This window comes from Phycodurus eques, chromosome 23, assembly GCF_024500275.1.
Source record: "Phycodurus eques isolate BA_2022a chromosome 23, UOR_Pequ_1.1, whole genome shotgun sequence".
Classification (NCBI taxonomy): Eukaryota; Metazoa; Chordata; class Actinopteri; order Syngnathiformes; family Syngnathidae; genus Phycodurus; species Phycodurus eques.
Window position 1 is genome coordinate 2903419 of NC_084547.1, and position 26340 is coordinate 2929758.

The 26340-nt window shown below is 46.3% G+C and overlaps 3 protein-coding genes and 1 long non-coding RNA gene across 8 annotated transcripts; 3 read left to right on the plus strand and 1 right to left on the minus strand.

The window, feature by feature from the left end:
• Positions 1–175: 175 nt before the first annotated feature.
• Positions 176–9012, plus strand: LOC133397596 (equilibrative nucleoside transporter 2). Of its 3 annotated transcripts, XM_061668672.1 has the most exons (13): positions 176–421; positions 1733–1793; positions 1872–1953; positions 2439–2587; positions 3487–3626; positions 3703–3837; positions 3951–4048; positions 4171–4240; positions 4914–5113; positions 5747–5870; positions 5934–6019; positions 6559–6758; positions 6970–9012. In XM_061668672.1, exons 2-13 carry the CDS (start codon positions 1759–1761, stop codon positions 7079–7081), a joined length of 1431 nt encoding a protein of 476 aa, XP_061524656.1. In that variant the 5' UTR covers positions 176–421; positions 1733–1758; the 3' UTR covers positions 7082–9012. The 3 variants fall into 3 exon arrangements, with proteins under 3 accessions (XP_061524656.1, XP_061524657.1, XP_061524658.1); XM_061668673.1 differs by lacking the exons at positions 1733–1793; positions 1872–1953; XM_061668674.1 differs by lacking the exons at positions 176–421; positions 1733–1793; positions 1872–1953 and adding an exon at positions 2260–2326.
• Positions 8160–15914, minus strand: LOC133397597 (serine/threonine-protein phosphatase PP1-beta catalytic subunit). The gene is made up of 8 exons (XM_061668675.1): positions 15588–15914; positions 11153–11284; positions 10835–11065; positions 10648–10752; positions 10493–10564; positions 9361–9512; positions 9051–9185; positions 8160–8976 (listed from the first exon to the last, which is right to left on the minus strand). The coding sequence occupies exons 1-8, from the start codon at positions 15637–15639 to the stop codon at positions 8872–8874; spliced, it is 984 nt and encodes a 327-aa protein (XP_061524659.1). The 5' UTR covers positions 15640–15914; the 3' UTR covers positions 8160–8871.
• Positions 10519–16780, plus strand: LOC133397598 (uncharacterized). 3 transcript variants are annotated; one of them, XR_009767664.1, is made up of 5 exons: positions 10519–11387; positions 11566–11644; positions 12174–12258; positions 12625–12840; positions 13675–16780. It is a non-coding gene; the product is annotated as an uncharacterized LOC133397598 (long non-coding RNA). The 3 variants fall into 3 exon arrangements; XR_009767663.1 differs by having other exon boundaries at positions 10519–11644; XR_009767662.1 differs by having other exon boundaries at positions 10519–12258.
• Positions 16781–18204: 1424 nt separating this feature from the next.
• rela (v-rel avian reticuloendotheliosis viral oncogene homolog A) lies at positions 18205–26320 on the plus strand. Its single transcript, XM_061669155.1, is given in 13 exon segments — positions 18205–18374; positions 20208–20243; positions 20325–20470; positions 20825–20970; positions 21388–21479; positions 21875–22009; positions 22342–22446; positions 22886–23031; positions 23033–23102; positions 23184–23264; positions 23386–23472; positions 24015–24790; positions 24792–26320. Coding segments are annotated over 13 exon segments (1962 nt in total). The 5' UTR covers positions 18205–18367; the 3' UTR covers positions 24927–26320.
• Positions 26321–26340: the final 20 nt, after the last annotated feature.

Sequence of the window (26340 nt, forward strand, 5' to 3'; positions counted from 1 at the left end):
GACATTAAAACCTCATTTTTGTATATGTCGCGTCTGAAAATGGTTTTTAAACGCTGCGTAGCCTTGACACGTGACTGACGGTGACCAAACAGGTTGCATTTTAGCGCGCGATGATGACGCCACGATGACGTGAGGTAGAATGTGGCGTCACACCGGAAGTTCTCGAGTCGGGAAGTGCGCCTGGCGCTCGTGGTGCCTTCAGCGTTGGGGAGGGAAAAAAAAAACACACCAACAAAACGAGAGCCTTTTGTGCGTTTTGCTTGTACGTGTATGTGAGCTGACATCCAGGCAAAGCAGCAACGGCCGCAAAACGAGGACGCGACCGGAGAAAGCAGTTTTGCGGATGCGGTCAGGTCTCCATTTGAGGCGGGAAGCGTACGTATGAGAGGACCGTGAAGTCAGCATCGCCTTTTCTCCCCATGTAAGCACCTTTACCTTTCTCCGTTAAGCCACGTAACGACAATACAATATGGACTTTCGTCGTTTTTACACTCCCCCGCCCCCCCATCCAATAACAAATCTATGGCGCCCATCCTAATATCGAATGTCGACGCCTTTCACGATGCCCGCAGCCGACAAGACGTTATTTCATCTTTCGACGTCAGCGCCCGCCACAACAGGTGTGCTAATAACGACAGTAGCACATCAACTCTTATGTCCTATTTGTCAACGAGCGGTGATACGAGCCTCCGCCCGTTGTGTACTGTAACATGAAAAATGACGATTTCACACATTTGATTAGTTGTTCGTAGTTTGACACGACTTTGACCACATAAAGAGACCATGTTCACCCGCGTCGGAAGTACAATATTCATTTTATTATATATATATATATATATATATATATATATATATATATATATATATATATATAACCCCCCCCCGGTATCTCTTAGTTCCCTCCCTCGGCGAGTTTTTAAATTCAAGCATCCTTACAGTCTTCATTTCTTCGCTTCAAACCTTTTCTGCCTTCCTTCCTGCATCTTTCTATCCTTTCTTGTCACTTAAACTTTCTTTTCTTCCATTTCCCCCCCCCCTTATATATTATTTGTCTTAGTTTTTCTTTCCTTCCCTCCTCTTGTCCTTTTCTGACCACCTTCCTTCCCAAGTTGCTTTTTATTCTTGCACCCTTTTCTTCCATTCCTTCCCATGCTGTAACCAACTTTTTTAAAATTTCCTTTCTGACCTTTTTCCTGCCTCCCCCCTTTTATCCTTTCCTTCCCTTCTTCCTTCCGTCTGACCTGCTTTTTATTCAATCATCCTTACACCCTTCCTTCCTTTTGTCACACACCTTCTTATTCTTGCACCCTCCCTTCCTTTTGTCACTTAAACCTGCCTTTACTCATCTCTTTCCTTCTACCTCAAAGGAGCACTTTCTTTTCTTCCTTCCTTCCCTCAGACCCACTACTTATGTTGCATCCTTCCCAAGTGTTAAACTAGCTTTTTTAAATATAAATTGTATCTCTCTTTTTTTTTTTAAACTGCCTTCCTTCTTTACCTGTCGAATTCCCGGTAGAGTTGTATCAACCCGGACGTTTTTCCGTGCGCTTTTGCACACCTTACATTGTCAGCAATGCAAACATTCCTCAGCGGCGCCTTGTCCCTTTCGCAGTACAGCGTGATAAAGTGATAGGAAATGTCGTCGTAGTAGTATAAAAGCAGCCAGCGCTGCTGGGACTGCTAAGGCTCGTGCTCAGAAATCCTCGCCTTTTCTCGCCTTGTTGTCCATAAGCTTGGCAAGAACATCCCGTCGCGACGATGAAGGTACGGAAAGAAGACACGCCTTCAGACTGGTGAGATGGAATTCAACGCGCATTGAATTCGGTCTGAGAAGTTATTCAAGTGTCTCTGTATTGTAAATGATATTACAGGGGCTGCTTGGTGCGAATATGCTTCTTCATCCTGGGCCTGGGAACGCTGCTACCATGGAACTTCTTCATGACCGCGTCACTGGTAAAAAGACAAATAAATCTCCCCCTGATGCAAAATATGTGCCTTGGCGCAATAAAAGTTGGGAAAGGCCGACTTAACGAACGGGCTTGTCACGCGAGACGGGATTTTAGCAAATGCTTCGGGCATTAGCAACTATCCCGCGCGCGCACACGCACACAGAGCCTCGAAGTGTCTACCATGCGACTGATAAAGGTGAATCATGCGCACACTCGTGATCACACATTGAGATTTTCCAAGCTCGGCTTTTCTTTCTTTTTTTTTTGTTTGCTTGTTTGTTTGTTTGTTCTATCTGTGTCGCGCGCTCATTCTCGTCCGCAAGTGGCATTGAGTATTTCTCACCGATTGCGTCGTAGCGTCATCATCACGAGACGCCGTGAGTTCCTCCCCCCCGCTCCGTGTGTTCATCTGTTCTCCTTTTGCAAGTTTCGCTGTAACGGCACATTTTCTGTTTTTGTCCCTCCCCGTGTTTTTCCATCCGTGCGCAGTATTTCCAAGCACGCCTGAACACATCCAACGTCACCGCCAACGGCAGCGACGTCAGCGACTACAGCAAGTACTTCAACAGATGCATGACCCTGCTGTCCCAGCTGCCCCTGCTGCTCTTCACCCTGCTCAACTCCATCCTCTACCAGAGGTCGGCCATTTTACGGGACGTCGCTTACCGCGTGTCGCCTGCTGCGTCCAACTTTGAATTGTGTTTTATATTTCCGCTACTCGCAAAACGTGAGTTCCTCGTTCGAGAGCGGCGAGCTGTGCACGCGCTGAAACGGTGAACACATGCATTAAAAAGTTTAGAGACTTTCACATTAAGTTCACCTGGAAAGGTTTTAGTGCAATGTTGCATTTTAAGTTACAGCATTCATTCATCAGGTTGACTTTTTTAACATAAAATAAATATTTTTTTTTCTTGGAACAGGACAGCATAAAATTAGGACTTTTTTTGTTCACGTTATGACATATTTTGGATTGAAATGTCAACTTATTTCTCTGAACTTTATGAATTATGACTTTTTTTGTTTAAAAACAAATTATGACTTCTTTTTTGTTTAAATGAATAAATTTTTTTCTCATAAAATTCCAAAATTATTAACAATTAAGTCACAACTTTGTTGTCGTAATATAAGAAATTTCATGGAGGGAAAATGTTCTTTCTTCCTCATAAAATCCTGACTTTTCATGTCATGGTACAATTTATTCTTTTTCTTTATTAAATTTTAGTCGTAAAATACGACTTTTCCAGCCTAATTTCCACTATGAACTAGAACGACTACCCTTTTGCCTGTGGTCAAATTATAAAATACAATCAAAAAAATAATTCTAATCTTTTATAAACAATAAAAGAGTCGATGTTCATCTGACAGCAATCTCATATTTCTGTGAGGTGACAAGGTGGCGCCGGCGTCTCTCTTGACGGTTGCGCACATTTGATGCACTTGATGTGCTCACGTGTGCTGTACAAGATGTCATTACAGCTTTCTTTATTATTTTAATTTTTTTATCCCCCCCTGGCATGCCCCGCTTGTTTCCCCTCAGGATATCTGAGGTCATACGCATCGCCGGCAGCCTGATTTTCATCCTGCTGCTTTTCGTCTTCACGGCCGTGCTGGTGAAGGTGGACATGGACACCGAGCCCTTCTTCTCCGTCACCATGGCGACCATCTGGTTCATCAACTGTAAGCGGCGACCCGACCGCGGCTCGGCTCGCGTCGAGCGTCGCCCGGCAAATGATATGCGCCGTTGCTCCCGCAGCGTTCGGCGCCGTCCTGCAGGGCAGTCTCTTCGGCCTGGTGGGCATGCTACCCCAGAAGTACAGCGCCATCTTCATGAGCGGGCAGGGCCTCGCCGGCACTTTTGCCGCCATGGCCATGCTGTTAGCCAATGCCAGTAAGCCCCCCCCCCGTACGCACACAAAAATCCCACTGGTTGCTTGGTAACAGAAAAAGGAATGTTAATGAAATCCTCCCAGGCGTTCATAATGTTTCTGGTTTGTCCCTCAGGTGATGCGGACTCCAAGTCGGCGGCGCTGGGCTACTTCATCACGCCATGTGTGGGCACGTTGGTCACGCTCTGCTGCTACCTCCTCCTGCCCCGCCTGGTCAGTCGGTATTTGGGGGGGGGAAACAGCTTGGCTCGACTCCTTGCGCTGGGACGGCATTTATTTCAAATCAACTATGGAAAGAAATGAATCCAAGAAATCATCTGTGTGCTTGCATGCAGGAATTTGCTCGCTATTACCTGAACAGCAGCACCAAATACGAAGCTGGCGCCACAGATGAGCTGCTGACAGGTGCGCGTTTACGGGTATTGAGGGGATGTACATTTTGAACATGCTTGCCAGTTTTTTCAAATTACAAGCAGTCGCTTGGTTGATTTTTAATTTGAAATGCTTTATTTTGTGTCGCGAGTGAGCTTCGGATACGCTTGAGAAGGGGTGGGGGGGGGGTTGGGGGGGTTAATGGAGCAATGAAGCGACTGCAACTAATGCAGTTTCAGCCGTTTATGGAACGGGACAAACAGTCAAGCGCACAAATGCAAAATGAGAACATGCGCAAGGAGCGTGGAGGAAACGCTCACACTGAACTAACGAACGAACCCTCATCTGGCCTTGAATACTGATGGGTACTTGGAATGCTTCAAAAAGCCTTTGCCATACATTTCTTCTCCGCAAAAGACGATTTTGTGGCATGATGTCATCTCTTTTCATTTGGAGATTTGTCATGAGGTTGACCTTGAAAGGACCGTGCTCACATTTGTCTGCCGTGCGTCCACTTGTGTTGACTTTTCCTCTTCAGTCCATGATTGGGCGCCTCACTTACTGTGAAATTCAATCAATTTGAGGGCCATTATCTCGTTAGGCCTCCATTCGTGCGCATGGCGGTGGTCACACAAAGGCGCGGTTTGTTTGACAGTCGCGCGCCACACTAACTGCGCGCGTGTGTGTGTGTGTGTGCGTTGTAAAGCGGAGAGTTCAGCAGCGGACAACGGCAAACTCGGCAGCCACGCAAACGGCTCGGTGGCGGGCGGCCCAAACAAAGGCGGCGCCTCCGAGGACGGCGAGGCGGGCGGGTCCCGGCCGGACAGGAGCAAGGAGGCGTTCCTGTCTCTGGAGCAGGTGGAGAAGAAGCAAGCCAAAGCCTCCATCATCCAGGTCTTCAAGAAGGTGAACATCAACGGCGGTGTGACGTTCGCACAGTCCAGCCCCCGTTTATCGCAAAAGGTTCCAGAAAATCCAGACCCAACCTCAGTTGTTCGACATGTTTTTGTCGTTATGTTTTCAGTAGTTTATAGAATGAAACAATGAACATATAGAGCGGCACCTCGGGTTATGAATTGAATTCATTCCATCATCGACCAAAAAGTTTGCAAATCGAGGTCAGGTTTCCCATTGAAGTGAATGGAAATGCAATTAATCCGTTCCAGCCCCAAACAAAATTACATTGACCTTTATATTTTTAAGGCTGTGTGGTTCAAATAAATACTGTTGACTATAGAAACAAGTGAAAATGACTGCGGTGTGTTGGCGAGCAAATCTGCACAATTTCTTTTCGCACCCAAAACGTTTTACATTCGCCATGGTGTGCTATAAATCTGATTTATTATTTTAATAGGAGAAATGGCACAGCTCGCTCGCAGAAGAACACCATCCTTGCGTGTCGTGATCGCTTTCTTTTGCGATCGTAATTACTTGTCTAATAACACTTATCGTTTCAAAAAAAAAAAAAAAAGATCACTTAGACATCTGCAATACTGGCAGGGGTTTCCTTCAGTCAACTATTTGTTGTTTTGTGTGTAGATTTGGGTCATGGCGTTCTGCGTGACGTTCGTGTTCACGGTCACGCTCTCGGTCTTTCCCGCCGTCACCGTCGACGTCAAGACGTCATCCCCTGACTTCAGGACGGCGTTATCGGGAAATTGGGGTAAGGATTTCGGAGGCGTGCGTGCGTTTTCTATTGTTGCCAACCGGATCGTTCTTTGCGCAGAGCGCTACTTCATTAACGTCTGCTGCTTCCTGACTTTCAACATCAACGACTGGCTCGGCCGAACGGTCACCACCTTGATACACTGGGTGAGTGAGAAACGATTTATTTATTTAATCCCCCGCCAACCCCCCCATGATATCGTACTTCATTTTTGTATCAAATTTTCCCTTTTTTTTAAACCGTATAGCTATTTACTGGAGCTCATTTTTTTCTGTGTTTTCAAACACATTTACAAAACTACAAAATAAATATGATCTTTATCATGTAGATTTTCACTGTATTTGTTTCACCACACATTTTTGTTTTGTCACACAGAATTTGAACAATCAGGTCCAGGTTGAAGAATGAATTGATTTCTTATTTTTTTTCTTATTTTTCCATTCATTCAACTTATTTTGAAATGATCTCTAAAACAAAGAAACAACAACAAAAACAACTGTCAGCGAAAGAAATCGATGACAATGGGATTTTTGTGACGAAAAAAAATCTGGCTTCATTTTCAGGCCATATCGCCCAGCCATCGTTAGAATACATATCCCCCCCCCCACCAAAAAAAACAAAAAAGCTTGAGGACATTTATTTGTCCTCCATGGAATCCGAGTAAAGAAAATGTTGTCGTCGTCAGCCTCGCAAGGAGTCGTGGCTCTTCCCGCTGCTGGTGGTCTCTCGCGTCGTCTTCGTCCCTCTTCTGATGCTCTGCAACGTCCAGGATCGCTCCCACCTGCCCGTCTACTTCGCCTCCGACATCGTGTTCACCGTCATCATGGCTCTCTTCTCCGTCTCCAGCGGATACTTTGCCTGTCTGTCCATGTCCTACGCGCCGCAGTGAGTCCAAAAGAGCAAAAGCAATTTCGTCGTCATTGTCCGGGAACTCGTAGAAAGTACGGATATCTGTTTTCAAAATGTCGGGAGTAAAAGAAAAATCAGTGCTGTACTCAAGTAGATACCTAAGGGGTACTTAGAGTAAGTACAGTTACTACATCCCACCACTGCCAAATTGCCATTGAGCTGACTTTTTTTTTTTTCTTCTCGTCAGGTTGGTGGAGGCCAAGGATGCGGAGACCGCCGGAACCCTGATGACCTTTTTCTTGGCTCTGGGTCTGTCTATTGGTGCCGCGTTGTCTTTCCCACTCCGGAAGCTCGTGTAGCCTCGCAAACACACACACACATGCAAGCACATTTGAATACAGTGGTATCGTTTTGCACTAGAAGCAGTTTTTTTTTTTTTTTTTTTTTTTTTTTTTTAATAAACAAGACCGACAGTCAAACACGCAAATCCAAAATGAAAACATTCGCAAGGAGCAACTGTAACACCATAACTTTATCAAATCAATTTATTTTCATCCACAGTTTTTTTTTTTTTTTTTTTTTACACACTGAACAGTGGTGTTTTTTCTTTTTTCGAAATAACTTGTTGTTTTGTGGGGCTGGAATGGATTCATTCAATTGAGTTACAAGCTTGGTCACAGAACAAATTAAAATCGACAGTCAGGGTGCAATAAGAATAAGGAGCAAGTCCGTTGCGGTTTATGCATACCTTTTTTTAAATTATTTATTTCCGTTTGTGATGCTGTTTTCACATGCACACACGTTGATGTACAGAAGGGAATTGGTTTTATTTGTAGCTGTTTTTCGCAGTTCTGTCGGTCTGCGTGTAGGTTTCGAATTTGTCGAACGGATCACGGTGAGCTGTTACTGCAAGAGACCATGCATTCATTCATTCACCTTCAGTTCCGCTTATCCTTGCTAGGAATGAGGACGAATTCAGTCAGTCTCCCTCCATAGGCCACAACGACGCCACCATGCTGACCTCTTGTGGAGCATAGGAGACAGGTTCATTCGGTTCATGTGGTGGGGGCGTGGGGGAACACAACAAAAGTACTTTCCTTCCGCCATCTACTGGAAAAGCATTTAATTGTTCTGCCTGTCACTATTCGTCTCTGGTATTGATAAACAAAAGACATTACTTGTAGTGAGCAAATAAAATAATTGGACACGAAGCTGCAATATTCGTCGTGTTAATATTTAATATGAATAGCATTTTTTTTCAACTGTATGTGAAATGTCAACCAGTGTTCATTTTTTTGTCCTTTTTCTCTGCCAATGCGCCGTGCCTCTCAATACTTTGTTCATGTACATAGAATGGTGTTTTACTTTGCTTGAATGTTTCAGCCTTGCTTTTTTTCATGTGGGACACAAAAAAAAAAAAAAAGGTTTATTTTTCTGGGGGGGGGGGTGATGGCCCTTGTGTTAAGCATTTCAGAAGTCAGTTTAAGAATGTGCATCAGCAACAAATCCACGTTTACTGCGTCGCTGCTTCAGCACACTTTTAAAATACTTGCCATTGCACTCGCAGCACTGTTTGTGTGTACTTTACATTTTTATTGGACAGACCTTGAGCGTAATACACATGGGAAACCACAATAAAGGGCTTAAAAAGGTTCCAGCTTGTGCGTCTGTTGTTGACTCAACACATTGGGTACATTCAAAAACGGCTTGAAAAAAATTTCTTTGCAGAGTGAAATTTGACTTGGCAAGATTTTACAACCAGTTAACATAGGTAGCCAAAAGTAGTGTATTTTTACACAAAGAATTATATTCTGGTATTTTAAGATAAACCTACTCATAACTAGCAATACAATCTTAAGTTGCACTATGTCCATCTTGTGTCTCAGTGCGTATGCATGTGAACAAAAAAGACCAAATGCAGTAAGGACTCCATTTTGTATAATTGTCATGTTTAATGTTTGAAGGTTACATGGATGCAATGGGGAAAATCGGGGCCAATGAAAGGCAGTGCAGTGGGACATAAAGAAAAACTGTTTGGGGTGTGTCTTTTTTTTTCCTTTTTCTTTTTCTTTTTCTTTTCAAAACAGTTGATGGAATTGTGTGCCGTGAGAAGCAGGCGCCCTTGAGGCTGGTCGTCTTCTGTCGTCCTTCACCGCTTCTTTGGCGGCTGCGCTGTGCGGGGAGGAGTGACGGGCCGGCCGGAGTTCATGCCGCCGTACTGGTACTTGGCTTTCTTCTCGGAAGGCTTCAGGATCTGAATAACGCAGTTTCCCAGCAGGTTAATAAATGGCACTTGCGTGCCGCTACTTCCCTACTGCAGTTTCTGACCTGGAAGGAGCACATCAGGGTTTCGTCCACGCTCATCATGCCGCCGGCGTTGTCAAACTCTCCGCAGTAGTTGGGAGCTGAGAAGAGCGTCACCAGCTGCCTCTTCGCAAAGAACTCGTAACCGTCTTCTACCACCTGCGGGCGCCCACGCGGTAAGTACGGCGCCGACTCGACTTGACATGTGACGAATTAAAACTCATTCACTGCCAGCCCTACCATTTAACAAGGATATTTGACTTCTAAAGCCGTCAATGGCAGTGAACGTGTTAATTGGCTTCCAGATCGCTCAATTTGGCTTCTGGTCTCGTACCTGGTGGGCTCTGCAGATGAGGTCAAGGTCGTGCCGGTTGAGGAACTTGCTGACCACGTCGGCTCCGAACGTGAATGAGACGCCGCGGTCGTTCTCGCCCCATCCCTGTACGTCCTTGTCTGGATCCGACCACAGGAGGTCGCACAAGAGGCCTGAGGAGGCAAGTGGTACCGCTGAGCTTTGATTCTCACACTGTGTGTGCACCTCAGTGAGTGTGTGTCCATGTTATGACGTGAACACAGGACCTCCCTCCATGCACCAGAAAAGAGGATGTGGGGAGGGGGAGGGGGGTGAAGGCGGCGAGAGCGTCTGGCTCCCTTAAAAGGAGAAGAGCCAGGTTTCATGACAACAGGCGAGATTTACCTCTCCAACCAGAACTTTTAAGGTGCCAAGAACACAAGGTTGAGCTGTCCAATTTTTACGATTGAGGAAATTCAATTTTTCTTTAAACATATATATCAAGAGGTCATACAGCAATGGGCTCCCTTTAAGTGGTTTTACTGCTCACATGCCCCGCTCATATGGTTTCTCAATAAGAGTGGAGTTTGTGTATTAATGTTAGAGGAATTGTTTGACAGCACACTTTGTTAGTTCATCATGTAATCAGTGTTGCCACGTCATTTTAAGGGGATGTTGCTCAAAGTTGCTGATGTCGCCGTGCACCATTACGCAGTGGCATTGCTCCACTAGTTCATAGTCTCATGCTTTATTTGTACAATATAGACACAACGCACTGATTTTTAAAAAATATATATATTTATCTTATGTATATTTCTATTCATTTTGTTTTAACTGGGGGTTCATTAAACTGAACGCATAGAGTACATTTTGCGACACACAATGCATTTTTTGCAGCTCATCGGAAAGCTTGTGCATTTGTCCGACTGTGACAGAAAATCATTTTGTCATTTCGAGGGAAAATGTGTGCGTTTGAGCTTTTGAATCACTTTTAACAAAATTTCCAAACAAACTTTTTTTTGGGGGGGGGGAGAGAAAGTTTCTAAATCTGGCAACAGAAATCCTAAGTTCTCATCAATGGTTATTATCATTTGGACAATTACAACTGGTGTTGTAATGTCACTGCTTCTTTAACAGCACGCTAGCTTTAATCTGTGCGTATGTGTCCACCAACCTGTGTCTGGCACGTCTGTGGGTCTCATGATACGTCTGATCTGCTCCATAGACTGCAGGTCGGGGGACAGACCTGCGGGCGGCACCGTGACACCACACCGTGAGCGGCCGGAGCGGCTTTATCAAACGGCGCTCGTCCGGACCGCCCCGGCATACCTCCGTGACAACAGAAGATCTTCTCGTCCACGATGGCGGCGATGGGCAGGCAGTTGAAGCAGTCGGTGAAGGTCTTCCACAACTTGATGTTGAACCGGCGCTTACCTGAGGGGGGGAGGGGGGGCGCTTCGGCGTAAGTTACCCCGTCTGTGGCGACCGATCTACAGCGTGAGACGGGCGTACTCACACTCGTCGTAGAAGCCGTAGATGCGGTTGATGGAGGCGCACTCGTGGTTGCCCCGCAGCAGGAAGAAGTTCTCGGGGTACTTGATCTTGTAGGCCAAAAGCAGGCAGATGGTCTCCAAGGACTGCTTTCCCCTGTCCACGTAGTCGCCTAGGAACAGGTAGTTGGCCTCTGGGGGGAAGCCGCCGTACTCAAAGAGCCTCAGCAGGTCTGTATACTGCCCGTGGATGTCACCTGGAGGGAGGGCAGCACGTGCGGGAAGAGCGGACGAGACGCTGATTGGTCAGGAACGGACAGAGCAAACGGACGGGGAGCGCTCACCACAGATTTTGAGCGGTGCCTCCAGCTCCAGAAGGATGGGCTGACTGAGGAAAATCTCCCGGGACTTGATGCAAAGGCCCCGCACCTCGGCCTCCGTCATCTGGACGATCTTGCCCGGACGACATCCTCGCACTGGGAGGTGAAAGCAAAAGCGTCACCGGTGCGGCTCCCTCGCCTCCATTAAACATTTTGCTGTCATCATTCCACAGTGTCACGCCTCATCCTCTCTGCGCAGGTGAACATCCGGGTGATCATCATTTTTCCGGTGCTTTTTAACTCATTCACTGCCAGCCTTCCCAGTTAACATGGATATTTGACTTCTAAAGCCGTCAATGGCAGTGAATGTGTTAAGAACAGCAGAGTGTGTGCGCACTTAAATGTGTCATAATGATACGCCATTTGTCTTTTACAAGAGGAACAGCAGCAACGCTTCACATGCTATCTGCCAAACAGACTGAACCTGAAGAGTGACACACAGACTCAACCAGCAAGGTGCGTGTATGGGAGCGAGTGAAAGATGCGCGTGTCGAGCGTGACTTCACCTTCCCTCCCTCTGAGCTGCGTGATGGCGTGCTTGCAGAACGGGCAGCTGGATCAACTGACAAGTCAGGACTGATATAGGACAAACGCGCACACACATGGGGATCGCCTTTCAGCCGCTGGCGTAGACACACACATGCACGCACGCACGCTTCAAGTTTTTTCGCTCACAGTGACCAGTGACCTTGACTTTGGGACGTACCACTATGCGCTTCCGACAAGCACCCTTTGTGACAGTTTAAAAAAACCGTGGACGTCTTATAAACCACTAACACACACACACGCAAGCACACCTTATTACCATGGAAACCCAGCAAGACCAATTTCCAGCATACAAAAAATGTGAGCGAACATTTTGCAAAATAAATGTTCGTGTGCACACCGACAGCAAGTCCAACAGAAACCGTACGCCAAAATACAGAAACAACCTCGAGGGTCTTTTCAGTTTGAAATGACGTTTGTTTTTTCTTGTGTGCGGAAGACGCAGAGCCGTCAAAGGAGAAGCGAGGCCCCGATTTCCTCCCCCCTCCTGGCATCATCCACTCGCTCGGTTCATCTGTGCTCAGGTATTGTTTGGAAATGCACTCTTAAATGCTTGCTCGATGGATAGATAAGGAAAATATAGAGCATTTTTGGAGCAAATAAGTGAAATGAGATCATTTCCCGCACAGTACCTCCTCATCATTCGTAATGAATCGAAGCACGTTTGAGTGGTGAGAAGAAAACAGTTTGCTGTATGTGCTGTTTGTTGATTTGATGGGTCAACTATCGTGTGTGTCACTCCAAATAGTTAGGGTTCCCCACAAAGCCACGTTCATGATTTGTATGGAAGAAATTGACCTTCCCCTGCACCATTTTCTGTTGTGTTTTTCCTGCTGCATTTCTGTCAGCGAGGGGAAAATAAAGTTTTCTCCTGCTTGACTCGTCGCCAGGCTCTTGAGGGGTCACGGCGGCCAACTGTGTTTCCGAAGAGAGAGAGCGGGCCAGGCCATATATGGGCGTCGCTGTACGGCGGCTTTGAGGAAGTAGGCCGTCAGGGCGAAGAGCTCCCTCCTCTCCTCGCTGGTGGAACGAGAACTACACGATCCGGCGTAGGGAGCTGTGCGAGCCCATTCGCAGAAACACGCACGCCGCATCAGCCCAGCCAAGTGTGTTTCCGGTCTAAATTTAAATCCCAAAGATGAGAAAAGTTGCATTCACTTTACAAATAATTACATCGTCGTCATCCGTGCTGCGTTACTCCATGACGTTGCACCCTCGTTTTTCACCCTCTTATTTATCACGCTCGGGTAAGCTACTGTAAAACTGACACACAAGACTAAAGCGAATGAAGCATCGTATATTCAAACACCACACTGTTTGTCTCATGAAAGTCACCTTGCTCAATGCTAACATGTAACTGACAGGCTAACGGAAATGAGTAAAGACGGTAATTACTTGTTTGACCTTCAAACAGCTGCTACTTTAACACACGGAGCAGCAACACATACAAACAGCATACAACATATATATATATTCATAATATATTCACTTTGCGTCAACAATTACTAACTACAACTAAAACTACATTCACTTCGTGGATGTTTACATTCGTCAACTGCAATCCCACCGTTTACTGCCACCGACGTGGAGAGTCGTCGAGTACGTTTTTCAATGGGTACGCGTGGAAGAGGGTCCTGCCCAGCTTGATTGTGAAAGGTTTTTAAAGCACGGAATTGCATCACTATATAGATATGCCAAAACGTAACTCAAAATTATCCTAACTAAAGTATTAGACGTGTTTAAAAAAAAAAAAAAAAAGTTTGTTTTCAAAATCCGCAACATGGGGGTCATAAAGCGCGATATAGCAGTGGAACACGACGTAATTAATTGTAATGTAATTAATTAGCCAATTACAAGTGTGTACTGCAGTGCAAGTTTTGTGACTGTGAATCCTGAAGTGCTTGAAATGACTGTGCATTCTTTGGATGCCCTCACCCCAGGTTGGCAGAGGGAGTCCAGAGTCACTGTGAGAGGGAGAAAAGGCGACGCCATTCCTGAACAGGCCGTTTTGTTCTGCCGCTGACATTTCGAGTAGAAGGAGCGTCTTTGTGAGGCCGAAGAAAGGACCAAACTGAGACAACGGGGGGTGCGTCATTTCTTTACACTGAGCACCATTGACGGCTTTAGAAGTCCAATATACATGTTAATTTACCATTTCTGTGATACAATTAAGTGACTGCTATTGAGGGGTTACACATTTCGTTTGTTTTCAAATTTTCAATGTTTATTAACCAACTGACTAACAGGCCGTAGCGCCGGCGCGGTAGGAACTGAAAACCTCGGCACTCGCCGCCGCTTAGTATCAGGAACAGCTGTGTGTGCTGACATTTACCAGGACATCTCTGCAGCTATGTGCACCCATGTGCCCGTCAACAGTGAAACAAAACACCCCCCCTGCCCCAAAATGTATTTCGGGCTGGAGACTGCGACGGGATGCGCAACGTTCAAATGCTTTAAATTAGATGACAATTATAATAAATGTATGACTGCAATTGCCTGGATTTTGGCCGATTGCAGGTGGGTGTGAAGCGTATCCTCCGCCATAAACTGATTCGCTGCGTTCTGAGCTGGTAACAACACTGAGGCTCAAGTCGGTGGCACGGTCAATGATGTAACATGCGCAATCAATCTGGAGGATGCTTAGGCTGTACTGCAATTGTGCACGTTCAGCGCAAACCGTTCAACGGGAAAAAAACACGGCGGCCGTTTCTCTTGAGATAAATAAACGAGCCAGGCCTTCGACCGGCTTCCAACTGCAGTCAAAACCTGTTCATCGCGGGTTCCAGAATCACCCACCCGCGATAGGTGAAAATCTATGCGAGCATATGGAATATACTCTACGTATTGTTGTGTCTGTGTACATCCGTGTGGCGTGAGTGTCTGGGCGTGAACTGTGGTCGACAGCAGCCCCTGCACGAGTGAGCGTGCTCGGGTGTCAGCGAATGCGGCTCTACAGTAAGTATACGGTAAAAAAGTAAATAAATGCAATATGGCGAGGAAAAGGGATTAATTCCAAGCAATCGCGATTCGGAGCAAAAGCAGTGTTTCATGCAAAACGACACCCAACACGAGAAGTCTGTCGCATCGCTTTCAAATCAAACAGAAATGTTAATTCCACGCCTTCTAGTGTAAATATTCGCATGTAAACACAAACAAACACGCGCCACATCCCCTTGGAAGAAAAAAAACTGCTGGAAAATCCAACAGGCACACCCCAGACTTTAAGTGGTTTCTATTTACCCAAAACAAACAACATTGCGGACACTTTCGGCGGCCATTATTGACCAAATTACGGTTTGTATTTGGGGATTTAAAAAAAAACTTTGGGGAGTGAGGTGGACCCAAAGCTACCGCCCATCACCGTGCCGCGTTCAAGAAACGCGAGGAACGTTTTAAAAAGGGGACACCAACTTTTCTGGTTTTATTTCATGATGTCAGTACGTGTCAGGCACTGTACCGCAGTCAAACATTTGTCAAGACGTTCGTCACGCCAACGCGAATGACATTTACTCCACCTAGTGTCGCGGTGCATATAGCCTGCGGTCGGTGAACGACAACTTTCTGTCGCCAGGCAAAAACGTCACACATCGGTGGCGATGATTTCGGGTGCCAATTTAAAAAAAAAATAATAATAAAAGCGTAAACAGAAAACGAAGGGAGGAAAAGGGGCGAACAAAGCTTAAAGGTGCGGTTGTGATTTCGCCAGCAAGACGTTTTTGTTTTCTGTTTTTCGGCGACGTTAGCAAGTCGAGCAAAGCTTTTTAGCTTGTGGGCAAAAAAAACAAAAACAAACGGAGAGACGCAGCCACGCATCGCGCGCAAACCACGGAGGAAAAAAGAGCGTCAGACTCACCCTCTAAAAGCCTGGAAATCAACGAGTCCACATCCAACTCGCCCTCCGCCATTTCTGTTCCGAAGAGCTCGCTGGCACCGCAGAGTGAAGGACGCTCGCAAGGTACCGCCTCACTGGCCCCAAACGCACCACCAACCTCCCCCGGGTTTGCCGTTTATGACATGCCTCGCGCTGCCTTTAAGGTCCGTCGCATACGTGGACGCGCTAACGCCACGAGGGGGGTTCGATTCAATCGGCCCCAAGTCGATCGAGAGTGATCCAAAGTGACTAGGTTTGGATATGACGTATTTGTTACACGTGAACGTGACAGTGACAAGTAAAAGTCGTATGTCCTACGATTGATGCGAGCCCTTGAAGGCATCATTTCTTGCTTCTGCCCTCGCCACCTAGACATCAACTATACATAGAACCCGTTTTGAGAGAGAGTTTGTTGGAATACGTCAGCGCCTCCGCCATATTGGATGTGTCAATGGCAAGCGGTGTCTTCGGAATGACGTTTTGTTTTTTGACCCCCCCCCCCCCACACACACACACACACAAAAAAAACTACATGTTACTAGTGAGCACTCGTTCAGTTGTATTTTATTGGGGAAAAAAACAAATGTAAAGAATTAAACAGTTTATGCATCCTGATTACATACTTCAACACCCATTGATATTGTGCTCAATTTGGTGCGTGCGCCTCGGCCATATACTACCAACGTTCATAAGACACCAGAACGACTTGACAACGAAGTGACTCAGTAAGATACAGTAATATAAGCCATTTTTTGGCAGAGGATAAAGAATAGATGCCTGTGAGTATCGTTATATTGTCTGTCTACGTGTTGCTGCACCGTTTGTGTTCAAATATTCGTTGGGTCTATTGTTACTCCTGCAATGTCGATGATGATTTTGTTAGCCTGTCTATGGCGTTTTGCGTCGTGTCAGCATTAAGCCAGTGGACTTTTGTTTAGTTTAAACTGCATTTTGAATGATTATGAATGATGAACGTGATTTTTTTTGGGGGGGCGGTTGTATTTGGTGACCAACGTTTGAGAACATAACTGATCTAAAATAAAAACGCTCATAACGTGTTGTGGCATCCAGGGATGGGTGGCTGTGGTATTCCATTTACTCGCCTACGTCGCCATCTAGTGGGGAAAATACGGAGGCGTTCCCTCGCCCTTCCCCTTCCTGTTAACACTTGCCTTCGGGAGTTGGGCCGACAATTAGCAATAATAAACATTTAAGCAAGTTAACAGACGACAAGTGAGAGTGATAATCGTGGTTCTCTGTGTTGGTAAAAAAAAAAAAACAACAACAAAAAAAACAACAAAATAAAAAACCAACAGAATCAACAATGAAACTATCCCCCAGACGATGACTTAATTCGATCGGGAGTTGTGGTTTAAGCCGACTCTCCCACGCACGATCTTTTTATGATCCTCAAAGTGCGTCATCTGGGTATTTCCGCGGTGTTTTGAGTGGGTGGTGACGAGACGTGCCATTATTATTTTTTTCTTCTTCTTCTTTTCATCAAAGCTCGACGACAATCCAACCGGAAAATGAGGACTCGGTTTTATAAAATAAAAGCTTCGACTTCCTGGTTCTACAAGGCCAGGGTTCCTGCGCTAACGTTTGAATTGAAGCAGAAAAATGCGCAACGAGGTGAATCCTAAACTGCCTTCCAGAAATCACTGGCACGTGTTAACAACTCTTGACATGAATATGATTCAAGTCAAACATTAAAAAGGAATGGATGTCATTGTAGGACACCGTGGAGGAAGGTGCTGCAAACATTGCGACAGGTTTGAAGTTTGCAAAAGTTCGCACAGCGCAAATGGCAAACTGTCGTGCGGACAGAGTTGTTCGGAATGAACACACCACCATCAGAACCTCATGCAAGTGTCAAATATGGGAGAGGGGCCATCATATTTTGGGACCTCTTTTCTACCTCTCGGCCTGGACGCGTTGCCATCATCGAGTTTTGTCGACACATTTTGCAGGACAACGACCAAAAGGGCAGATGCAAATGAACAGCAGGGATCTCTTTTTTTTCCTCCTTCTTCTGGAGTTCTAACCTCAACCCGATGCTGCCGTGGCATGACCTCGACAGAGCGATTCACAGAGAATCGTGCGAAACTGAAACGCGTTGCAAATTCCTTCCCGAGCGATCTGCAAGCAATCTTGAACATTCACGTCTTCAATCTCAGCCTCCAATCTCGTCATATTTATCGGACTCCTCTCTCTCTTTCGGCAAGTGTAGCGTCAATATTTCTCCTGCTTTTCAGTCAAGCGCAACCATTAATCGTTTGCTGTTTGGAGAACGGCGGGTTGCGCAAAACATTGAACAGTTGAACATTCCAAAATTAAGAGATGATCGAATGCAGTTCATTTTGGACTCGTGCTGGAATTTTACCCGAAAGCCCAAAAAGCCCTTCATTTTATTTAATTTTTTTAAATAAGGATTTCCAATGCAATAGTTCTTTCATTTTTTGTTTTGAAAGAGTGTCAATCAATAAATCAATAGGATGTGCGAGACTGTGCAGCACAATTGTGTGGCGGCGTTACCGGAAAATGCGCGCGTGTGCTGTCACACGCGGCTTGACGCAGCGTCGCAGCGGCAGGGGCCGTATCTATCCGTTCTCGGTGGGTGGGGAGACAAGGAGGCGACACCAGCGAGCGAGCCCGCAAGTCGACACGGTTTGTTTGTTTTTTTCCGCCAAGACTCCGCACGGTTTGGCGTTTGCAACCTCGACAAAAGGAGCCGTGAGAGTCCAGAGGGTCTTGTGGGAGCCATGGCCAGTAAGTGGAGCCGCTTTCGACCTCTTTGCTGCGTGTTTGCTCACTTTTTTTTGGAGCGCGGTGGGGTGGACGGACGGACGGTGAAAGTTGACGGGGTGTTGTTTTGCGCCCAGGGGAATCCCCCAGCAACCATTGGCTTGTCGACGTTTATTATCCCTTCGTTACGTTCGCCCGTGGCGTCCTCAGGATTGTCACAGGCGCTTGTGTTGACTTGGTGAACGTTGAGCTGGGGACGGGGCCCTGTTGGCGCACGCATTTCCTTCTGCGACGACCAAGGCCCCGAACGTCGTTTGAAAATGAGTGGATTGAAAACCCTGCAGCCTCGCTTCGGGGTAATACTGATTCATATTCAGCACCCGAAGGCATTTTCGTGCGTGTGAGCAGGGCCCCTGGAGTTCGGCGAATGTGGAAGCTCTCAACTAATATCGTGTGTGGTGGAAAACTTTTCGTTTGTTTCGGTCGGTGTGGACGAATTTGCGAATACTGAAACAATGACACTTCCTGAAAAGTACATTTCATATCGTGATTCCATTCAAGCATATTGCACATAAAAATGTCATAATCACCATACCCAAATGAAAGTTTCAAAGCAATCCGTTGCGAAAGAGCAAATGCAAATGTACTCAAAAAGTTAAAAACAACTGAGCTGTACTTAGCCAGTGATTCTTTCTCTTACCACTAGAGGAAGCTCTGTGTTTTTTAAGTCAGTGGTTATCACCCCGGCACCCGCTTTTTGCAACTGACACTAAGTTGCGACCCACTTTTAACTCATTCAGTGCCAGCCTTCCCAGGTAACTTGGATGTTTGACTTTTAAAGCCGTCAATGGCGGTGAATGTGTTAAAGGTGTTAAGAACAATGAAGAAAACGTGTTGCTCAAAAAATAACATCGGAATATGACCATTTTTAAACGATTATTATAACAATGCATACGGGCGTGTTCAAATTTCCTTTAATTTTACATTTTTGGGAAATTTCCTTTCCACCTTAGTAAGAAGCTACAAAAATATTACAAGACGGCGCCGGTCTAATCGGAAAGTAGTATATAGATGTCGAGGATTACGTTGAAGTGATGCATCTCGACTACGAGACAAGGGGGAGGAGCTCAGTTTAGCCTGGGTTGTTAGCAGAAGCTACAAGAGAGCATTCGCCGCATGCGCGTGTACACACGCACTTTTAAAGATCACAGCTGCACAAAATAAGGCCACACACAAAAAAATGTCACATGCAAATTGCCACCGATCTCTTCTTTTTAGGAAAGTGGAGCATCGATTGTTTGTCTTTTTTTGGAAAGGGTGGGGTTATGACACGCTACAATTCAGTCTGTATAGCACCGCAAAGCGGCGTTAAACTTGCTTTGGTCCGGTCAGGTATGTGGCGAATTCCATGATTCTTCAGATTTTTTTTTTTTTTATATAAACACCAAATATTGTATTGTCGTAAAAAGTTAAACGCAACTGAACTGCGCCTAACAAATGTACCGCACTGGATTGCAGTCTAAACAATTAATGTCACACGTGTCGCACTCATGGCACTCTCATTGCATTTTGTATCACACGCGTGCATTCATTAAGCGTCGAAAACTCAAGAGCAACTTTGTCGATGTTATTTGTTACCAGCTCTTTTTTTGTTGTTGTTGTTCACTGCAGTTTTTGACACGCGAGTCAAGTCCATATGCTGAATGTGACCTTTTACCTCTTAAAACACTTCCATTCCAAGAAGGAGAAGTTCTAACCAAGCCACAAAAATGTGCTGAAACGTTTTTCCATGTGTTGTTGTTATGTCAGCTACGCTGACATTTTGTGTTTGAAAAATTCCCCTTTTGTCCGTTCCAGGTGTTTATGGATGGCCAATGAACACTCTTAACCCAGGTAATAAGAATCGTCCCAGCAAATAAATACAGCGACGGTCACGTGGTGTCAATTTAATCGCATCGTTGTTCCGCTGTCAAGTCCAAACAGCTAGCCCCTTCCTCGAGATCATCGAGCAGCCCAAGCAGCGCGGGATGCGGTTTCGGTACAAGTGCGAGGGCCGTTCCGCGGGCAGCATACCTGGGGAGAAAAGCAACGACACCACCAAGACCCACCCGGCCATTAAGGTCAGTTCAATTGCTCTGTAGAATATGGTAATTGTGTGGGGGGGGGGAAAAACTAATAATAATAATCAAGCAGTATTTCATATCAACGCCTATATGCGCAGGAAATGTATCACAAACTAAAGCTAGCTTAATGCTAACATATCATACTCATAGCCGTAGATGGGCTCATGGAAATTAGCAAAGACATCATGGTGGTTATAGACCCGGCACAACTGCTACTTGAACACACATAGAGCAGCAACACATACAAAGAGAGCCTCTTTTTTTTTTTATTATTATTATTATTTTTTATATAAACCTCCTTCTACTCACTATGTTTCAAAATTTGGTGTGTGAACGTATGTCACGGAACAGGTGCACAAGTACAGCGGCCCCTTGCGCGTTCGCATCTCCCTGGTGACAAAGAACACGCCGTACAAGCCCCATCCGCACGAGCTGGTCGGAAAAGACTGCAAGCACGGCTACTACGAGGCCGACCTGCAGGAGAGGCGGGTGCACAGGTACGTGCGCGCTTTGTCCGGGAAGCCATTCGCACGGTGCCATAAAAGCAGCTTTTTGTGTGTGTTTTTTGTGCAGCTTTTTTACCGGCGCGACCTCGGGTGAAGCTGCAATGTACCCCGGGTGGATCATTGACAGCACAGATTGGCTGATGACGTGTTGTTTGCTTTTTGCTCGTTGTACCTTTCATATATTGAGTTAAAGTGTTTTGGAACACGACTCGGGCCATGTTAACGACGTCATTGCTGTCGCGTAGTTACGATGTGTCATCATAAATATCGGCGTGAAACCGTGCTTACGAAACACTGCGCATCGAACGACACGACAAAATGGCGAATTCACTCGATAGGTCGCTGTATAGAGGATGCGGAGGGCCAGTGATAAGCAAAAATACGTAAATGTGGAATGTGTGTTTTCAGTTTTCAGAACTTGGGCATTCAGTGCGTGAAGAAGAAGGACGTGATTGAGGCCATCACGTGTCGGCTGCAGACCAACAACAACCCGTTCAACAGTAAGTGGTGGGCACGCAGCGTCAACGCTTGGAATGATGATTTTCGCCGCTTTCTCGACTGCCGTACTTTGAATGCATGAGAGGTCAGTCGAAAAGATGTCAAGAGAGGTAAATACCTCGGACGGGTGACAGAATGCCGGCCATAATGTTCATTTTAAAAGGTAAGTTGACTCAAAAATAGACGTGGTGGGAATTCACTTTTTTTTTTTTTATTGTATTTATTTGTCATGGTTTAGTACCAGTCAGTGGTCGTCGATCATTTTTCTGCCACCCGGAAGTATTCCCCACCTGAAATTGTCTATAGGCCGCTGATGACAGGATGCAGTGGTGCGATTGCTGCGCAGCCAAACCGCGCGTCACACCCTCACCCTGTCCCTGCTGCGTCTCTGCTGCAGTTCCCGAGGCCAAGGTGTGGGAGGAGGAATTTGACCTGAATTCGGTGCGGCTCTGCTTCCAGGCCTCCATCACGCTGCCTACGGGGGAACTCTTCCCCCTGGACCCCGTGGTCTCGCAGCCCATCTTTGACAACAGTGAGTGAATCACCTTGGATTTTAAGCCTTGCATACTGTGGCCTATAATATCCTCATGATAACGGTCTATATCTAATTAGGAACTACAGCTCTTTTCAAAATGTATTCCTAGTCTGACATTTATACACAGATCCTACCAAACAATGTGATGTTTAGAATGTTCTCTCACTCTTTGGAGGTTTTCCCGTTCAAATGTGGCCCAAACTGTACATCCGGGTTAAAGCGTTTTAGGTTCGCTGGCGATGGTGCCGCTCCAGTGTTGACCTCGTCCGACTTGAGTCGCGAGCGTTCCACGTTGCGCAGAAAGAGAACCGGCTCTTTTGTTGTCACAGGGGCCCCCAACACAGCAGAGCTGAAGATCTGCAGAGTGAACCGCAACTCGGGCAGCTGTAAAGGCGGCGATGAAATCTTCCTCCTGTGCGACAAAGTGCAAAAAGGTAAATTGCGCTATCGCGCAGATTTTTGGCTGTCACGGAAATTTGCGGTTCAAAGCGATTGTTTTGAAGTACTGTAAGTAAGTAACATATCCATCATTTATCGCCACATGGAAATTTAAGGTGTTTGCAGCACTTGAGAAAAAAAATAAGTGAAAGATTCCCTTTTGATAAGCACTCCTGCAGCGCCTCCACTGTTTTAATACGTTGTTGCATATGTCAGCCAGGAGGAGGGGCCTCTAAGGTTAAACGTATATTAACACATTCACAGCCATTGACGGCTTGAGAAGTCAAATATTCATGTTAACTGGGAAGGCTGGCAGTGAATGAGTTTATATGTGTAAATATAATATCAGCAATGTTGAATGTGGATTCTCACTTATTTCTGGTTCTGATTCACGATCAACTTTCTTGTTCTAACCCTCGTCTCCCCTCTGCTCAGAGGACATCGAGGTGCGCTTCTTCCAGGACTCCTGGGAGGGCAAGGGCACTTTCTCCCAGGCGGACGTCCACAGGCAGGTGGCCATCGTGTTCCGCACGCCACCCTACCGCGACGCCAACCTCAGCGAGCCCGTCCGCGTGAAGGTGCCAGCTGCGCCGGCCCTCGGACCGCGAGGTCAGCGAGCCCATGGACTTCCAGTACCTGCCCGCTGACCGGGGTACGTCTTTAACCCCTCCCTTGTGCAAATTCACAGAGTCGTGATGGTCTAATTGAGCTTCTTATATTCGCTCCCTCCCAGACGAATATAGGCTGACTGAGAAGCGGAAACGCACTGGCGATATGTTCCAGAATCTGAAGCTTGCACCTGTGCTGTCTACAGGTATGATCTAAATTACAGTTGCAAATTTACTTCATCCAATTTTTTTTTTTTTTATGTGGAACCTATCCTGTTATGGATGTACTTTGATTTGTAAGAATAACAGTGCTCGTTGGGATTTCAGTGTCAATTCCACCACCAGATCGAAGACACATCAGCCCCGTCCGGAGGACGGTCCCAGCCAAACCTCCGTCAATGATGGCCCCACTTTGTGAGTCGGCCAGTTGTTGTTTTCATCGCGCAATGCAGGATTAACAGGATTCAGAAGGTCACACCAACAGTGCTGGCTAGAAATGGAGTATTCGTATGTCGTGACTGTATTTAAAACACATTCACTGCCATTGACGGCTTTAGAAGTGAAATATCTGCGTTAACTGGGAGGGCTGGCAGTGAATGAGTTTTAAGTCGATTTTTCAGGACTCTGTGCTTAATTTGAGTATATCTAATTTTCCAACACATTTTTGCCGTTACTCCGTACATTTTACTGCTTACTTGGTCAAAATAGGCTCGTTACTTTTTTCCACCTGTAAAAAAGCCATGAAAAGAAAGAGGTAAAGTCAACCGCGCTTGATTGATTGAGACCTCGGCGGAAAAACGACGACAATAACAAATTCAGAGAAGCAAGATATTATTTGTTTTCTTATGATTAGATTAGTTCGTGAAAATGTCCACCCCATGTATGTGCTTGTCAGTAATGTCCAGTCGGTCAGGTGGATTATTTTGCTCACGGTGCTGGTTGCGTTTGTGTTGCAGTTCCCCCCGTTGCCAGCGGAGCCAAATCGCAACCCACCTTCACTTATTTGCAGCAGAGCCAGATGTTCTTGGACCACAACAAGGTGGGGGCCTCACCTTCCCCCAACTCTTCTTCCTCCAATTCGGCAGCAGCAGCTACGAGCCAAACGTGGAAGATCATGGAGAGCTTGAACCTGGGCCCGCAGCCCAAAGTCGCGCAGGGTTCGAGTTTCGCCGTGAACCAGCCGCCCGTTTCCAGGCAGGACTACTCCACCCTCAAACTGTCAGACCTTCAGGAATTCTTTCCCGACATCTCCTCGGTCATCACCCAGGAGCAGTTGGCCTCGCAGGGGGGCGTGGCCTCTTCGCAGTCTGCCGGCTTCTTCCCCTTACTGGCCTCTCAGTTCCCAGCGGACGCCGCTTCGGCCGAGGACGACATCCCGCAGTTCCCCAGCTTTCCGGAAGCCCAGGCGCCGGGAACCCTGGACAGCCTCAACATGGACGACTTTGTAGACCTCCTGAACCCTCCGCACGAGAGCGTCAACGGCCAGCGACCCGGCCCCTCCTCCGCCTCGTCGGCCACGACCCACCGCAACGCGGCGGCGCAGAACACTTTGGACCCGGCCGGCATGCCGGGGAGCACCTGGATGAATTATCCCAACAGCATCGTCAACCTGCTCCAGAACGAGAGCATGATGGACGTCTTGACCAGTAACAACAACCAGCAGCGGCCCGCCGTGCTGGACGAGTTTGACGAGTTGATATCCGTGGATGAGGATCATCTCATTTCCATTTTCAACAGCGGAAGCCAAGCTGGTTTTGTTTCAGGACACCCGACCTAAAACGCATTCAGAGCCCTGTTCATCACGCCGCTTGTTTCGGGCCCATTTGGAAAACCATTTCAACATTTATTCCAGATCCTCCATATCCTAGTGCGCTCTTTGTCCTCACTAGTTACACGGTTTAAGGGTTCTGGTTTTGAGTTGGGTTACTTGTGAGGACAAAGAGCGTACTAGTACATGGACTGAAAGGTGGATTTTAAATAGATGCTGCAACGGCTTCCCTTAGGGCAGACATGAAGGGACCGAATGTAGCTCACGAGGACACCAGCAATAAATGTTGACCAGCATTTTATTATTCGTATTTTTTTTGTAACTACAACAACGACAGGTGTGCTATTCTCACGAGAAATGCGAACAGATTTAAAGGTAAGTCTATGCAGCTGTTTGGTCAAATAGTCCGTCTCCTTCGTAATACAGCAATGTACAATAGTGTTCGTCATCTTAAGAGGTTTCCTCTGTCCAGACAGAAGAAATCTAGAAACCTCTTTCTGTAGTCAGCGACTTTGGGTCTCCTTGCCTACAAGTGAAGGCATTCCAGCACCTATTTTTTTTTTCTTCTCCCCCCCCCCCCCCTCGCCCCACAAAGTAAACAAAACCAAAACAATTCCCAAACGACAGCTCGTAACTCACGGGGCACTCGTTAGTCAAGGTAACGATGTACTACTTTTCTCGAACATCTCGCCAAATTGTAGTCACGTGCGCAGAACCAAATGAAGGGTCTACTTGTAAATAATACAGGCAACATTCACGTGTGCTGGTATAGCAATGAACTGTGAAAGGTTTCATGCTTTGTTTGGCGGTATCTCCCAATTTGCATCATTTATTGCTGTGTTTCCCAACCTTTGTGCCAATATATATATATACCTGTATATACATAAGAACAAAAAAAAAAAAAGTCATAACTGTTCAATTCTCGTGTCAACTTTTTTTGAAATGCCAGAAACAAAAATGATCGCGACATCATCGTCAATGCAGCGATGGAGCTTCTGAATGATCTCAGGCAGGGCTGACTTCTTCGGGAGTCACAAGGACTCATGCCATACCGCTTATGACAAGGCTCCTTTCAACTGCGTCCGGGGCAAGTGGTGCTGGCCTCACCCAGTGCAGTTTTCCGGTGTTCAGTCCTAAATTTTAAATGCAATGTCACACAGGATAGGGAGATCATCACATTCCCACGCATTCAGGATAAGTTAATTCAGTCCAAGCATGGCTTTTATTCTGTTGCTGGCCTCACGAAAACTATTTGTTTTCCACTTCCACTTCCATTTCCATCACTTCCGACTTCATCATCACGCTTCGGGTGCTCTCCCAAATGTTCCCTGTTGAACAGGCAATTTAGCACCTGCTGATTTGGATCTTAATAGCAAATCAGGCCTGTAGTGCCATAGCACACTGGTTGGGAATCACTGATGTATTGTATGACTGCAGCTTCGTTTAAATGGATTCAAACCTACTTGCTTCATTTTCTAATAAAAGATGTTTGGAGATGTTTTGTACTTGTGTGA